Raw genomic sequence first — 16,958 nt, 5'->3', positions numbered from 1 at the left:
GGGAGGGGGGCTTTAATGAAGTGTTAGAGTCAAGAAAAAAATTTGGGGGTCTTCCTATTAGCAATAATAAAGCAGACAATTTTGGTAGCTGCCTTAATTATTGTAATTTAATTGACTTAGGATTTCAGGGAAGTCGTTTTCATGGACTAACAAGAGTAGACATGGTAACACAATTCTAAAACGACTTGATCATTTTTTAGCTAACTATGACTGGCTAAACTTATATCCAGAAGCAACAATGAAACATTTACCACGTACTTATTCTGATCACTACCCGCTCCTAATAACATTAGAACCAACTCCTATGTTACAGCATAAAATCTTTAGATTTGAAACCATGTGGGCATCACACCTACAGTTTCAACAAATAGTACATCACGTATGGACTGATAATCAACCTCTAATTCAAACTACAAAAAAATTTCAAGCAGTAGCCACCCAGTGGAATAAACATAATTTTGGTAATATTTTTCATCAAAAAAGGAAGATATCAGCCAGGCTATCAGGAATACAGTCATCCATACACTACCCTACAAGCATATTCCTCCAAAATTTGGAAAATCAATTTACTATAGATTATAGTAACATATTACGTTTGGAAGAAGAGTTTTGGAAATTAAAATCACGCATCTCTTGGCTAAATGATGGAGATGCTAACACAATTTTTTTTCATATGTTAACCATTGATAGGCGCAGGAGGAATAGAATAAATTCTTTAAACGATTCGGTGGGTAATTGGACTTTTAACCAAAATGAACTGCAACATCAAATTCTTGAATATTATAAGAAATTATTTAGTACTGATGAATTGCATTGTATTAAAACACATAAGGACTCAAATTCATATCAACTATCTAAATGATTTTCAAGGATTAGAGGAGCCTCTTAATGATAAGGAGATCACTTGTGCTTATATAGCTTTAGACCTATAAGGCTCCTGGGCCAGACGGATTACATCCGTTCTTTTATCAAAAGTATTGGTGTGATGTAGGTGAGAAGGTAAATAATAGGACCTACACAAACTAGTTTTCAACAAGGCAATCGTGCATCGGATAATGCTATAATAGTATAGGAAACATTGATTACTTTGCAAAAATGAAAGGCAAGTCCCCCTCAATGCTATTAAAGCTAGATTTGGAAAAAGCATTTGACAGATTGGAATGGTCTTTTATATGAAAGACACTCCTTTAATTTAACATTCCGACATCTCTGATAACCTTAATCATGTCCTGCATTACAACGACATCCATTTATTTCCTAATCAATGGATTGAGGACTCAATACTTCACACCATCAAGACAGGGTGATCCTCTGTTACCATATTTATTCATAATGTGTATGGAAATATTTTCACGTAGGATTTCAATATCAGTTGACTATCTACAATGGCAGTCGATCTGTCTATCGAAATCAGGACCAACCTTTTCACATCTTTTCTTTGCAGACGACATAATCTTATTCCAAAATCATACTAAAAGTTATCATGCTATAATTGATGTACTAAATCACTTCGCACACCATTCAGGACCAAAAATTAATTTTGAAAAATCAAAAGTTTATTTTTCAAAAAATTGTGCAGAATATGATCGGAAATTTGTCCTGGACTCTTTTCACATCAAGGAAGGAACATCCTTTGGAAAATATTTAGGCTTTCCCATGTTCCAATCAAGACCTAAAAAAGCTGATTTCTAATTTCTGTTGGATAATTTCAAAATAAGACTTGCAGGATGGAAAATAAATTTTCTAACACTGGCAGGACGAAATACTCTTATAAAATCGACACTAAATAACTTACCCAATCATATTATGCAATACATTCACATTCCAACAAACATCTTTAATAAAATGGAACAATACCAATGAAATTTTCTATGGGGAACTACTTCAACAAGGAAGAAAATGCACCTCCTTAAATGGAAAGATATTACAACTCCAAAAGAAGTGGGGGCTTTGGGAATTCAAAAACTTCGTCAGAAGAATTCTGCATTGCTTGCAAGTCTAGCATGGAGAGTCTTTCAATCACCACAAATAATATTACTCATTAATAAATACCTTCATAAGACCACAACAACAACTCATTCAAAAATCTGGACTAATATCTCAAGAGGATGGCAAAATTGCCAAACTGGAATAAAATGGAGGATAGGGAAGGGTATGCACATAAATTTTTGGGATGATCCATGGATAAAGGCATGCACAACAATTTGCTCTTTAATTCATGGACCCTTACTGTCAACCCATCATAATATTAAAATATCTTCGTTGTTTAATTCTACTGGAAGGGTTTGGTCCGGAATACTTTTCGAATTGCCTGATGATATAAGACAATTAATCTTAACTACTTATATATCCATGCTTGATAATAATATAGGCCACATCTATTGGGGCTTAACGCCAACGGGTAATTTTACAGTCCATTCGATGTATAAAGCTTTGGAAAAACATTTAGAACGAACCATCAATAATTCTACAAAATTCACTTGGATATGACAGTTACCTATACAACCTAAAGTCAAAACCTTTATTTGGCTGCTCTACCACAACAGACTGCCAACACGAGATTTTCTTAGGAAACTCAATATAATATCGGATGGCACTTGCCCATATTGCCAACGGGAAGATGAAAGTATCACTCACCTCTTTCTTAATTGTCAAAATGCAAAAAGATACTGGCAGGAATTGGGACTCCTGCGACATGTTAATGCACTTGCAAAGCACACAACATTGGCTACGTGTGTTGATGAGTTACAAGGGATTAAAGTTACCATACAATATGAATCCACACACCTATTTACCAGTAAGTCTTTGGAATATTTGGATAACATGAAATCGAAATATCTATAATACAACTCGTGAAAGTGTTAGTATTAAATATACAACACAACAAGCAGCTGAATTTTCATATTTGGCAGCCTCTTTTCACAAAAAGAAACCAAAAATTATAACCCACCTAAAGTGGAGTCCTCCAAAGCACAATACTTATAAGTTAAACACAGATGGGGCACATTCATCCACAACAGATGGCATTAGAGGCCTAATTAGGAATTACAAAGGTGAATGGATATTAGGTTTCTCAGTAAATGTTGCAAGGAACACCTTCCTCTCTGCAGAATGGCATGCGTTGATACATGGGCTTAAATTTGCAATTGAGCATGGTCTAGTTCCACTTGAGGTGGAGGTGGATGCAAGGGAGGTTATCACAATGTTACAATCTGATAATATTTCATATGCTAACATGATAAATGATTGCACGTACCTCCTACTGAAGCTGGGTAATCCAGTAGTACAACATGCGTACAAAGAACAGAATAGGATAGCGGATCAATTAGCAAAAGCAGGCCATATTTTGGAAACAACTATGTGCCAAGCGTTTTCTAGGCAATCCCAGTTTTTGTTGAAAAAGTTTTTGAAGACGACCGGCAAGGCATAACAACTCCAAGATCAATTCAAGGGAATGCTTTACAGGATGCCAACTGTGCTCTCCATCAACCACCATCAAATGTGCAATGTTGTTATGATGATAGTTCCATTAGAAATACCATGAACAACTTAAATACTAATAGTAGTTTAGTAGCTTGTAATAGTTTAGCACTTTGTAATAGGGTGCTACCTACGCACCAACCTCTCTGTACGTATAAGTTTAATTGATGAATATTATCTTTTGCACTAAAAAAAAACTTATATTTGGTTTATACAGTTTTTACTAAGGGACAGTTCGTCGATATATCAAGTATCAAAATATCATTTTCTTTGTAGGTATTATGACAATGTCTCATGAAAATCTTATGGTATTTAATCTTTGAAAAGAATAAATTTTCATGTCAATTTTAGGTGCCTAACTTTTTCAGACTATCAAAAGATTATGTAAATTATTTTTAATTTTTGTTGTTGTTGCCTCTTAATTGGCTAAATACTATATCCTTATTGTTATGGTTTTCGTTTCATGAATTATCTTTTATTTATTTATACAATAATATGTTCTTCACTCTTTAAATCAAACATCCCTTTACGTACAAAGAATGTAAATGTACATTCAAATAATATTATATATAATAGACATAAATTATCAATAACTATCATCATATTAATTTTTAACATAATATTAAATTCCAAAAAGTCTTTCATAATAACACGGCAAATGCACATAAAAAATATATTCCCTCCGTTTCAAATTAGATGAGGTACTTCCGTTTTTAGTCTGTTTCAAAATAAATGACACATTTTTAAATTTGGAAATAATTCAACTTTAAACTCTTCATTTTACTCATTTTACCCTTAATGAGATGCTTTTATAACCACACAAATGACATGACCCCACAAAGCTTTGATCCCTTAAGCTTTTAATACCATAAGTTCAAAAGTCTTTTTTTCTTAAATTCCGTGTCGAGTCAAACTACCTCATCTAAATTGAAACGGAGGGAGTAATATTTATATAATTTTTTTACTTATGAATATACGTACACACTTCCTAAAAATTTGATGTAATTACTGGTTCTCTCACTGTCTAATAGCATGGGGATTAAAAATTAGTAAGTAATCATTTTCTTTTTTTCCGTGTGCAGAGAAAAAAAGATCCAAAACCAGATAAGTAAAGGAGGAGACCGTAGTCCGTTAGTTACAGCGTACAGGTAATTGGAGAGGAGCAGGAAAGGATTGAGAAAGATGGAGAGTCTTACCATAGTTGGAGGAGTTCCTAGTCCTTTTCTTTCTTCTTCCTTTCGTACACCCTCTTCCTGAATCACCAACTTTTCCTGCAGTCTTATCATCCCAAACGCCGTCGTTCCGAACCACCACTTAGCTGCATTGCCACCAGCATTTCATCTTTTCTCTTCTGCCCCCAAAAGGCACCATAGACCTCGTATTTTCCTACCCCATTTGGTTGCTTCCATGGTAATTCCTTTTTTACTCTCTCAACATATATGATATAATTACTGACTGCCCATTAAAGATTTTTGCCACCCAACTTCTTTTTTGCCCCTTTAACTCTGCCTATTTGAGCTACCAGTCAGGAGCCCACGTAGGAGAGTTGTAAATTGACGACCAGTGTAAATATAGTGTAATTATGGTATTGCCTGATTAATTTGGGATTGGGGCTTAATTGGCTGATTTATTTATTATTAGAGTACTATTTTATTGGAATTTGTGTTCAGGAAGAAGTGGAGCAAACGTACATTATGATTAAGCCTGATGGAGTTCAAAGAGGCCTTGTAAGCTTCAATATATTCTTGTTTCTTTTGAGTTTGGTTTATTAGGAAAAAAAGAACTTTTAACTTTATGTTTTTGGCCACGTTTTTTGAATTTTTGTTTGAATGTTGTACATATGTTTCCTTAATTGGTTGTAGGTTGGAGAAATTATTTCCAAATTTGAGAGAAAGGGGTTTAAGCTTACTGGATTAAAGCTTTTTCAGTGCCCCAAAGAATTGGCAGAGGTTTGCCTCCTGGAGCTTTACTTGGATTGTCTATAATCCTGTTTTCAGGAATTGTCATTTCTATGCATACGTACTACCCTTCTTGACCCCCCCATCCTAAAAGGGAAAAACACGAAAAAAAGTAGAACGAAAAGAAGAATTGAGAAAGAAGCGGAAAATCGCTTATACCGAGTTCCCCAACAGCAGCATAACCTAGTAGCAATGCTCTTTCTACTGGCGGGGCGCTGCTAGATGCTTCTGATCAATAGAACACAAAGAGGAGGAAAAAATAAAGCTTATGACTAGCATCTATTTGAGTTGATCATTTCCAAGATCTAATTCCAGAAAATGTCTTACTTCCAGTTGACACTATAAAATAATTTATGATATATAAAGATTGGAAGTATAAAGTTGGACAACCTGCAATTTCATAATTTGATGGAGTAGTTTTCTTGAAGAAGATCTCTTCAAGCGTAGGGTGAGTTGTTAAGGGAGCCTGTAAAATCCGACCATCTATGCTATTGAGAGTTCTATCATGTTTTATTTTTAGGCTATAATTTATTTTGTCTATCAAACCAAAAAAGAGTTGAAATTGTCAAGTAAATATGTAAGTACTTCATCCCTAATATTATGCAGTTGGGTCAAGTTGCTTAAAGTTATTAATTGTTGCAGGAGCATTACAAGGACCTACAGTCCAAGCCATTCTTCCCCAAGCTGATTGACTACATTACATCTGGTCCTGTCGTCTGTATGGTAGAATTTCTTCCCATTTAGATCATTGTTGTCGTTCACTAAGTCAAGCCAATCAACTATCTCAGCAATCTGAAATTTGCAGTTGTATAATATCTCCTACCTTTTGTGGATTTTTCTAATCTCTTACAATCCTCTTTTGGCCAGGGTTGGGAGGGTGTTGGTGTTGTTGCTTCAGCACGTAAACTAATAGGAGCAACCAATCCTCTTAATGCTGAGCCAGGCACAATCAGAGGAGACCTTGCTGTTCAAACTGGAAGGTTGTGCCATATATATTATTATCATCTTAGAAGTTTTTCGATGTTGACAAATTTACAAGATTTTGATGGCAATTTATGTGCAGAAATGTGGTACATGGAAGTGATAGCCCTGACAACGGCAAGCATGAAATAGGTCAGTCCTTTCCTAGTTTAGCTCGGTTAGTTGAGTAACATGTAGAATCAACTTTATCTGGTTTCCCCGTCATATTACTAAATTTCTTCACCCGTTTGAGCTGCTAGTTGGACATGAATGAAAGCTCGTACCACAATCTTTACTGGTTAAACAGGGATGACTTCAGTTTTAATATTTATGAGAGAAAGCAAATGAAAGCAAAAGTTTACTATTTTTTGTTCTTCTTTTTGATAATGAAGCAAATGAAAGAGCAAGAGTTTCTCCTTTATCATAACAAAGGACACTCTAATATGATATCAAAATGTGCGGATAAGTCAGCTACTGACCAAATAATAAGGCTTAGAAATTTTACTGCTGTAGATTACGTTTTTCACTGAACAAAACGAGCTCACATTATTGTCTAAAGATGATAATCGCGCGGTACCTTCACCCTGGGACATCCAACCTCAAGGCTTGAGGGGTTTGCTTTGAGTGCATTCTGACCAGATTATTTTTCTCCAATTTGAAAACACTTGCGTTCATTTTTTCACCAGTGATTATTAAGCATTTTATCAGGTCTCTCATGGCTATTCACGAGTTGTGATTGAGGAATAGTTGATTTATTGATTTCATGCTTTCACTTAGCAAGTGTGTATATGGAGGGAAAGAACGTAGTTTCAGTAATTATGTCCTCCAATTCACTGCTTCAATCTCTCTCTCTCTCTCTCTCTCTCTCTCTCTCTCTCTCTCTCTCTCTCTCACACACACACACACACACACACACACACCCCACCTATACTCCTATTTTTGCTCCTATTCGTGTTTTCTTTTTCATAATTTACATGAGTGCTGTCAGATGAATCTATTTGTTAGAGCGGAAGTCTGAGGAAAAACCCAACATGAAGTTAAGTTCACGATGTTAATGTACTTATATGGAAGTATTTTCAGTTTTATACAAGTTTTATAAATTCCGTAGTAAAACCAGAATACGCATAATTACGTTACACCCCGAGGCCTATGCTTTGCCTCAATTTCGCCTTTTAAACAATAAATGAGAAGACGTGACTAAAAAATGTGGAAGCAGATGTGCGCTTGCATGTTTATTTATTCACATCAATTCAGTTGATAATCCTTGGTCATCCACAACCAATCCTAAGTTGTGCATCAGAATAAACATCGACTCTGCTACTCTCCACAAACTTGGTAAGTTAGGTTTACTGATTTGAACATTAACGGTATGTATTTCTAAGAAAGCTCGAGTATTTGCTAGCTTGTCCCATGTGCCGCTCTCTGGAAAAAAGCACCCAAATATCTATATGCTTGTAGTTTTAGCTGATTTGTGGTGGCTAGGAAGTAAAAGACCACCTATAATGTGTGTTCCAGTAAAGATGGATGGCTGACTAGTTGGTTTGCACTGTAAATTTTTGGACTTGTGATTTCTCTACTGATGAAGTGAGTAGTAAGTGTTAGTTCTTGGAAATTATTTCTCTAGCAAATGAAACTGAAGTCTTTAGCAGAATACTTTAGTTTGTTCCTCAAATTAGAATTAGTAAGCCTTGATTCTCATTTAATTGGTGTTTTTATCTCTTTTCTTATCTGTGTTCATTTCCTTTCTGCAGCTCTTTGGTTTAAAGAAGATGAATTATGTGCATGGGCAGCAGTTCAAGAACCTTGGTTGATGGAATAATATCTTAGCTTTATGGGATGATTCTTTATCAAGTTTTGGAGGTTGGGAGTGTCGCTTATTCGGTGTTTGTTATTTGAAAATACAAGCACTGTAATTGTATCATTTTCGGCATGGTTAGGCTGTTTATATATAGAGGGTTACTAGTGGATTTTTCCAATTTGATGTCAAACTGGAGAATTAAATTTGTAACTGTTGTGTTGGTTGTTGTTAATTCATTGTAGATTTGTAGTTAACAGAAGTACTCTAGATGTTCCTCGCAGATGGAAGAGAGAACACAGTAGCAGCAAAGTCCACATTCTCCTTCTGCTTCATTTATTATAGATTCCATTTCTCCTTGTTCTTTCCCTTTATCCACAGTTCTGGTTTGCGGATAGTAACAATACAATAATTTTGTTTTGATTCAATCCCAGAACTGATCCCAAGGATATTCAAAGAATAGAGAAAAATTAATAGGATGATTCACCCAAAAAGATGCAGTTAGCTTATATGAAGTTGCCCGATATGAACGTACATGCGATAACACCCTTCACCTTGGTACAAAAACCTTCCCTCTTGCAGTCTTTTCCTCTCAAGAATAATTCTATAACACTTCAAATATTCACTGACTCAACAAGTATGCTTGAAGAGGAATGTAAACTATGTGAAACAAACATACCATGCAGTCCTGATCAGTAGGAGGTGGCGGCTGAGTTTCTAGCCTTGAATATAAACAATAAATCACTAATACACAACTGCAATTCCATTCTCAAGAGTTGCTTCCTGGCACTTAAGTTAAGAGCAAGGTTTCTGTGGAGCGTATAATTGAATGTTGAATTGAGAGAATGGAGAAGAAATTCCAAGAATGAGTTATTGTATCCTATCTCCTGATTTATGTACCTTGCTTCTGATTGTCACTGCCCTGCATGTTGCTTTGCATTTCAAGCAGCTTGTGTTGCTCCTCCTCATCAGCTACTTGTGGATTTACATCTTTCATGGCCTTGGGCTTGTTGCTTGTGGACTGCTGGTACATAACGCCACCAAACATGCAGATCAACAGCCCCAGTGTTCCGATAAGTTTGGAGTGTTTATCCCATATAACTAGATTTATCACCACTGTCAAAAGTTTGTTCACAATGCCAAGAACAGTAAATCCTGTTGCAGAGATTGTTCTACGGCAAGAAAATCCAAAGAAGGATATCGCTAAACCAAATAAACACGACAGGGCTACTGGTAACACCACTTGAAAGCTATGCCAATCAGACTCGTCCTCAATTTCATGTTTAATCTTCTTCAATTCACCCATTATAAGTAACTCTATAGGAAAGAGCAGCAAAGCCTCAAGATTGTTGTACAGCACAAGACCCCATGTGTTTAGACCAATTGTCATAACCACATGCTTGATGTAAACAAAATCAATAGACATGCTCACTAAATAGGCCAAGGCCCAGCTATAAGCTGTAAGAGTGAACTGGTAATCTGTACTGACATAGAGCACGCTACCAGCAAAGATTGTACCAAGTGACAACCACGTTTTTATTGTTGGCCACGGCTGGTGCAAGTAGAGGGTCTCTCCTATCGCAACAAAGATGGGGACTGCTGATCTGAAGACAATAAATGTATCAACATTGGCGTGGAGGAGAAGCTCACTGTTTGTGAAAAGAGACAGGTAGAATATAATTGCTGCAGGTAGGAACCTCCACATTGTTAGAAGATCAAGTTTATCATGCTCGATAAGATTAAGCCATCCGCACACAACAACTCCAGCTGCACTTGTAAAGTACTGCAATGCAGTTAGTGCTCCCGGGTACGGAAATTTCATTATGGCCCACTTGTTAATGATGGAGAGCAATGATGCTGAAAGACAGTACCCAGCAGCTATACCATAAACCGATGCTTGCTGAAGTAAGGCGCTATACCAAGTTGATTGGAAACTCGGACACAGTGAAGAAGCATCCAAAGACGCCCTGGAATCTTCATCTTTGGGATTTTCCACATCTTTTGACATCTAATCTAATAGACCAACAGAGGAAATTTTCATATAAGTTACAATTAACCATTAACAGCAACTAAATCTTTTACCTTTTACCTTTTAGGATAAAAAACACATAGCAGAAGTTAACCCTGCTGCTTTATGAAGCCAAATCCATTTACTGAATTATCTAGAAACAGTAATTTTGTCATAGACATCACAATTTCATCTATAAGCAATTGCAATAATGGGGTTCACTGACATTCATAGTATAGAAGATGCTATATCACATATAATTATATTCAACTCGATGGAATTGTTTGATCTATAACGAGCCCATAGTGGGTGCACTTTTGTAAAATGTGGAAAATAGAACTCTTAATTCCATTCATATCTGATGAATTCAGTACTAGCTTCTCTTTCATTATTTAAACTTCTCTGAAATAACAAAATATCTAAAAACTTTTACTCCATTTTAAGCTATTTTTGTCTATTCCTAAGCAGCTAATTAAGAATTCATCTTATTCTTCCCCATTTTTTTTTATTGCACTGCAGTTTTTTAGCTGTGAGAACATTGAATATTAAAACTTTTACTCCATTTTAAGCTATTTTTGTCTATTCCTAAGCAGCTAATTAAGAATTCATCTTATTCTTCCCCATTTTTTTTATTGCACTGCAGTTTTTTAGCTGTGAGAACATTGAATATTTGAATGCACGGATTGTTCTAAGCCCCTAACGCCTAGCGAATTGGTTTGGCAGAAACGGGATGATCATAAACTTCAGCTCCCCCTCCGTTGCTACTTCACTCTGCATTATTCTTCAGACGAAAATGTAGCTACAAAACACCAGCATTGACAGAAAGTCCGAGGTTTATTAAGCCATTCCATCCGAAATTCCTTATTTATGAAAAATGCATGTTATCAGATAGATTATGTGACATTATTCACTTTCTTTCCTTTCCTTCTTTAATTGGCTGATAAACCCCATTATGTAAAAATGGTTCATACCTTGTATATATGTAAAGAGATCCACCAATAATTGATTTTGAACCCAGTAAAATCAAATGGTCCGTGGTAGAAATAAGTACAAATAATAACTGCCCCCTCAATGATTCAGATGCATACCTTGAGCAGAAAATAGGTAGTAATTTTTTCACAATCACTTGCAGCCACTAGTTCCCGAGGCACCGCAACCTGCAACAAAAGTCGTCATTCAGATCTACATCTTCCAAAAGGAAATAACCGATAAAAATTAAGAAATGGGAGCAAGAATATTACCGGCGATGATTCCGGCGTCGGTAGCGGAGGCTCGTATACCGCAGAGAGAATGCGAGCTAGAGAGCGCTGAGAGCAATAGGAAGTAAAGCGTATGTCAATTTTCGAATGTCAGAATTTAAATCCTCAAGTTTTTCAAAGCAACAAACAAGCCCTTAAAGTTTAACAGCTAAGGAAAATTGCTAAGGTTCTCCATTCACTACTATAGCCAGAGAGAGACTCAGTCAGTGGATTATGCCAATGGCAATTCATAACTGTGAGTTTTCAGTTTCGCTTTTTATTTTTTGTTTTGGTTTACTTTTAGATGGGGAATATAAATTTTTGTTGTTCGTTACGATTTTAGGGGTGTGTTTGGTACGAAGGAAAATATTTTCTGAAAAATGTTTTAATTTTCTCATGAACTCATTTTCCAAAACTCTTTCTTATGAACTCATTTCCAAAACTCTTTCTTAACCTTTCCCACCCTATTTTCCATCCCCATCAATCCATCCCTACACCCCCATACCCACCCACCCCAAGCCTACCCACCCCCACCCACCCCACGCCTACCCACCCCACCCCCACACCTCCACCCTCACCCCAACCCTAAATAAAAATATTACTAATACTACTTTCTTTGCATGTTATAAATATATATATTTTTTTGCATTTCAACAAATGAGTACTCCCTCTGTTTCAATTTATGTGAACCTATTTCCTTTTTGGTCCGTTCTAAAAAGAATGACTCCTTTCTAAATTTGGTAACAATTTAGCTTAAACTTACATTTCTACCCTTAATGAGAAGCTTCGATAACCACAAAAATACTCTGGGCCGTTTTTTAATTTGTTTAGGACCACAAATTCCAAAAGTTTTTATTTTTTCTTAAATTCCGTGCCCAGTCAAACAAGTTCACATAAATTGGAACGGAGGGAGTATTTTTTTTTTCTGCATGAAAAAGTATTTTCTTTCATTTCAACAAAAAAGGTATTTTCTTTTCATGATGTAAAAAAAATATTTTTTTTTCATTTCAACAAAATAAGTACTTTATTTTCATGTTGTGGAAAGATTACTCTCTTTTTCAATCAAAAGAGGAGTATTTTCTTTTTAGTTATGGAACACAAATTTTAACGTTATTTTTGCGTAAAAAAGTAAAGCAACACAGTAGTTCCTTTAGGTTTGTGTGAATTTTTAGAAAAATAATTACATTCTTGAAGAAAATAAAGTCTGAAAAAATGTTGGGTATTTGGGAGGGAGGGGGGAGGGGGGAGGGGGAGGGGGAGGGGTGAGCAAGAAAACATGGAGACTTGGGGGAATGGGGTGAGGAGAGTAACATAAAAAATTATTTTTCTAAAAAAATATTTTCTACACTCTAACCAAACACTAGAAAATATTTTCCGGAAAAGGTTTTTCACTCACCAATCAAACAAGGGAAAATAAGTGATAAAACCACTCATTTTCCATGAAAATATTTTCTAGGAAAACATTTTTCATGAAAAACATTTTCCTTCGTACCAAACACACCCTTGATGTTAAAAGAATGAATTAGCTATACAAAATTGGTATTTTAATTTTCATAGCAGAAATGATGGAACGTAAAAAAAAGACAAAAACAAAAAGGGGTGAAACTAATAAGAATGTGACGAGCACAAAATCGATGTATAAAAATTAAAGTTCGCTCTCAAATATAATATAGAAAGATATTGTGTCCACAAAAACAAACTTAAATAAATACTCAAATAATTATTGGCTAATCGATATTTAGGATGAATCACACTTTTGAGTTGAGATTTTTAATGACTAAAACTATCAAACTAAAATTATGATTAAGTAAAATCAATCACAGCAAACTAGATATTTGAGATAAGACGGGTTATTATTAATATGAGAAATAGGGGTTGCAACTGGATGGGTGCAAGAGAGTTATTCGGTATTTAACTCTATTTAAATTTATTTTTAATGTTCTAATGATTCTCATGAATTAATTAGATGATTATCTTAATTGTAAGATCAAGATTCTTCTCTCGAATGAACCTAAACTCTACTAGGTAAAATAATATGAATCACTATGAAGATATGCAAGAAAACGCATGTCACGCCCCAAACCGGAAGAGGCATGGCCGACAACTGGTGCCATACTCGGCCCGAGCATACCACTCTGTAACTATGAACTTTGGAGGGGTAACCCTCAACTTAGGCTGATGAGGCCATATTCTGAATCATCTGAAAATAACTCTCTCATATGAGGGGTAAACATACTCAAAAGCTGATATATATAAATGTGCAGGCTGACGAAACCGCCATGAACATCTACTCATATACAAAATATAGAGGACTCGTTTGCAAGCCTCTGGAGATAATTGAACTGTATCATGGTCGGGACAGGGCCTTGACCTACCCATCAAACCTATATATGTAAAATGGACTCCAAGATCTAGACCTGGTAACTCCGAGGAAGTGGAGCTTTACCAACTAAGCTTGTGTTTGACTCTATCTGCTGGGAGGGTCTGTCCAACTGTCTATCAAGACCTGCAGGCATGAAATGCAGTGTCGCCGGCAAAAGGGACGTCAGTACGAAATAATGTACTGAGTATGAAAGACAATAGAATAACTGAAAGTTGAACCTGAACTGATAATATAATAACTGAAAGTAAATGGGAGTCAAAGATAATCTGAAGATATGCTTACCTGCTAATACTAACTCAACTCTCTCAATATAGTAAGTAAAATAGTTGTCCGGCCCTATAAGGCTCGGTACAGATAACTGCTCTGCCATAGTAGGCTCACACATAGGCGCTCGGCCATACTAGGCTCTGTATCTCGGCCATTTTGGGCTCGCTCATAGGTGCTCGACCATAGTAGGCTCGGTATATAACTTACCATCTGATCGGAGGTTGCCCAATAGGGGCCTGCCCATCGATTATTACTCGATGGTGGTGAAAATACTATAATACTGTATATATATAGAGTCTTTACTCTTTTGGCTGAAAGAAGACAAAACTAAACTAAATATGAAGTTCCGATAAGAGAGAATGTTGTAACTTATGAGACTAGGACAATGTACATAAATTCAGGAATATGAACTTCTCTTTATGTCTTGTTATTAAACACATGTAGTTACTGGATCATGCCAAAATGAAGGAAAGGTTTAGCCTTAACATACCTTAACCTCATTGAGTCCTTAATAGCTTCCAAGCTACTCTTCAAATAACTCAACTCAGTCTACCATAGCATAAGGAGATTCAAAATCGGTGCTGAGTAAAGGCTAAGTCCGTAACTTAAGCTAGTAGCTCGTTTATGTAAATTTGGGCAGCATCTCCCCTGTAATAAGGGCCTTCTCCAATACCATATACCAAGAACAACAACCAGACAAATACAATAAGAACAACATCAACAATAGGGTATAAAATATTTCATTAACAAGCCATCAACATATCACGACGAGCGGCAAGATCGGATTAAATCTCTTTAGCACCCTTTAACCCCATTATCATTCATTCTTGAACTTATTAATATATTCAGTATAATAACCAATACCTTTAAAAGGATTTTTAGCCTTTTACTCAATTTTAAAGTTGCCCGAAATAGCCCAACACAAGTTAATATCACCGTCGACAACTTCCAAAATAGTCCAATAAGAGACAACAACTTCTTATACAACTTCAAGTTCTATCTTATAATTCTTCATCGAAATAACTTAACTAACACATAGATAAGATTAATACCAAGAAATAGTGTGTTATACATACCTTAAATAATCTGGAAAAACTCGAACCAAAGCTTCCCTTAGCTTATAAGCACCCTTAATCACATCACAACACCATATAGACTCTCTTCTTCACTTAGGCTAACTTTTGAGGTTAGGTTTAGGTAAAATACCATTGGTTTCGACTTGGAACCCTTGAAGAACTGTTAAAGAGGTGTTGAGAGAGTTTGGTAACTGCCTAAATGACCAACAATAAGCTGTCCAAGCCCTTTAAAATGTTCAAGGGTCGTCCACCGCTAAGTGGGTCCCATTGGGAGCTGCTTGCGTGGTCTCGCGAAAATACGAATATCTCTCTACTCCGATGTCGTATAGATGAACGATTTAATGAGTTGGAAATTAGACTCATAGATCTTCAATTTGGTTGGTGGATAATCTCGTAATTCCAAGAATATTGGGAGAAAACCTCAGCTACATTTGACCTAATTTTCAGCATATTTATGAATATAACTTGTGATGACCTTTGCAAACTTTTGTTCCACAACTCGCTTGACTTCAAAACATAACACACGACTATCATACAACTAACATAACTTATAACATAACCTCCTTATCATGCTAAACACCCTAGTCTCACCCAAAAAGTACTTGTTATAACATTCCCAACTTGTCGACTTTTCACGAAACTAATTTTCTTCAATTTGTTTAGCTTCTAAGCTCAAACCTTCTTGGTACTTGGTATTCATGATCTTAAATATTTGTAACCTCCATGGTAACATGATTAACTAACTTTGTAAACTTTTTAAAGATGATTTTATTTCTGAGCTTACATCAATTGACTCACGACTTACTTTTACGTACGAAAACATGGGGTGTAACATCATTCCCTCCTTTGAAACATTCGTCCTCGAAAGTTGACTGATGCGCTTATCAGTCTCATAACCTATAACTCTTACAAATACTTTACTATTGTCCTTTCCATTCTAGGCAAATGTTCTATGAATAAATCCAAAGGCCAGGGCATTCCCCCCCATTAGGCCTCTTTCTCACACCACGACTTGTGGTCGGAATTCTTCCAATCTCGTAACTGTTGCTACCTTATGTCATGTAGCCTGTACAACTCTGTCCTTTTATGTGCGCCTATGTAACTCTTCTCTCCTTTGTCCTCTAGCTTTTAGCCAATCTCTAGGCCTCACTTTGTGAACTTATACAGAACTATGACAAGCTTTCCTCTAGGCATCTATAGGTGTACTGAAGTTCTTCGCTCGGTACTTTGTCGAACTTACGACTATTGCTATATCTTATTTCATAACCTCAGTTATATATTCTTTTGGCTTTACTACATCTACGTAGGTTAGAATATACCATAACACTTACTTCCATTTATTATTACCGAGGTCTGCTACCAACTCTAGGTTACTCTCTCGCTGCTTATCCTATATGTATAAATTTAAGTCCCTTAATGCTTCCTCATTACTATTCATCTTAAGAATGACAGCATAATCCCATCTCATACTTTGGAACATTCATCCATCTATTGTTGATTCACCTTAATGTTGATCTATAATCTACCACTGATAACTTGAAACCTCTTATGTAATATATTGTCACTAGGGTTCACGTCTCATCGGGGAACATCTGGAGTTATTTACCTGATCCACTTAGGGACGATACTATATTTTAATAACCGTATTTCATGGCATCCCAACATGGTTCATCTTATGGGGGCATACTAATCCCGTGCAATTCATGTTACTTTGAATCATTACCCAATTAAAGGCCCAAACGTCATCCTCTTATCTATCAGAATTACCCTTATTCTACTACCAGGGCAACATT

At 36.0% G+C, this 16,958-nt stretch overlaps 1 protein-coding gene and 1 pseudogene across 2 annotated transcripts; one reads left to right on the top strand and one right to left on the bottom strand.

Moving 5' to 3' along the window:
- Positions 4,509 to 8,532, top strand: LOC109226931 (annotated as a pseudogene).
- On the bottom strand, positions 8,620 to 11,724 carry LOC109226930 (GDP-mannose transporter GONST3-like). 2 transcript variants are annotated; one of them, XM_019391870.1, is made up of 3 exons: positions 11,443 to 11,724; positions 11,290 to 11,358; positions 8,620 to 10,206 (listed from the first exon to the last, which is right to left on the bottom strand). In XM_019391870.1, the coding sequence occupies exon 3, from the start codon at positions 10,199 to 10,201 to the stop codon at positions 9,086 to 9,088; it is 1,116 nt and encodes a 371-aa protein (XP_019247415.1). In that variant the 5' UTR covers positions 10,202 to 10,206; positions 11,290 to 11,358; positions 11,443 to 11,724; the 3' UTR covers positions 8,620 to 9,085. The 2 variants fall into 2 exon arrangements, with proteins under 2 accessions (XP_019247415.1, XP_019247416.1); XM_019391871.1 differs by lacking the exons at positions 11,290 to 11,358; positions 11,443 to 11,724 and adding an exon at positions 11,173 to 11,283 and having other exon boundaries at positions 8,680 to 10,206.

This window comes from Nicotiana attenuata, chromosome 6, assembly GCF_001879085.1.
Source record: "Nicotiana attenuata strain UT chromosome 6, NIATTr2, whole genome shotgun sequence".
Classification (NCBI taxonomy): domain Eukaryota; kingdom Viridiplantae; phylum Streptophyta; class Magnoliopsida; order Solanales; family Solanaceae; genus Nicotiana; species Nicotiana attenuata.
Note: the sequence above shows the minus strand (reverse complement) of the source record. Positions and strands in the feature narration are given on the sequence as shown.

Bases quoted from the DNA above. Each gene is read 5' to 3' on its own strand.
- LOC109226930 (XM_019391870.1), bottom strand. From the start codon at position 10,201: ATGTCAAAAGATGTGGAAAATCCCAAAGATGAAGATTCCAGGGCGTCT.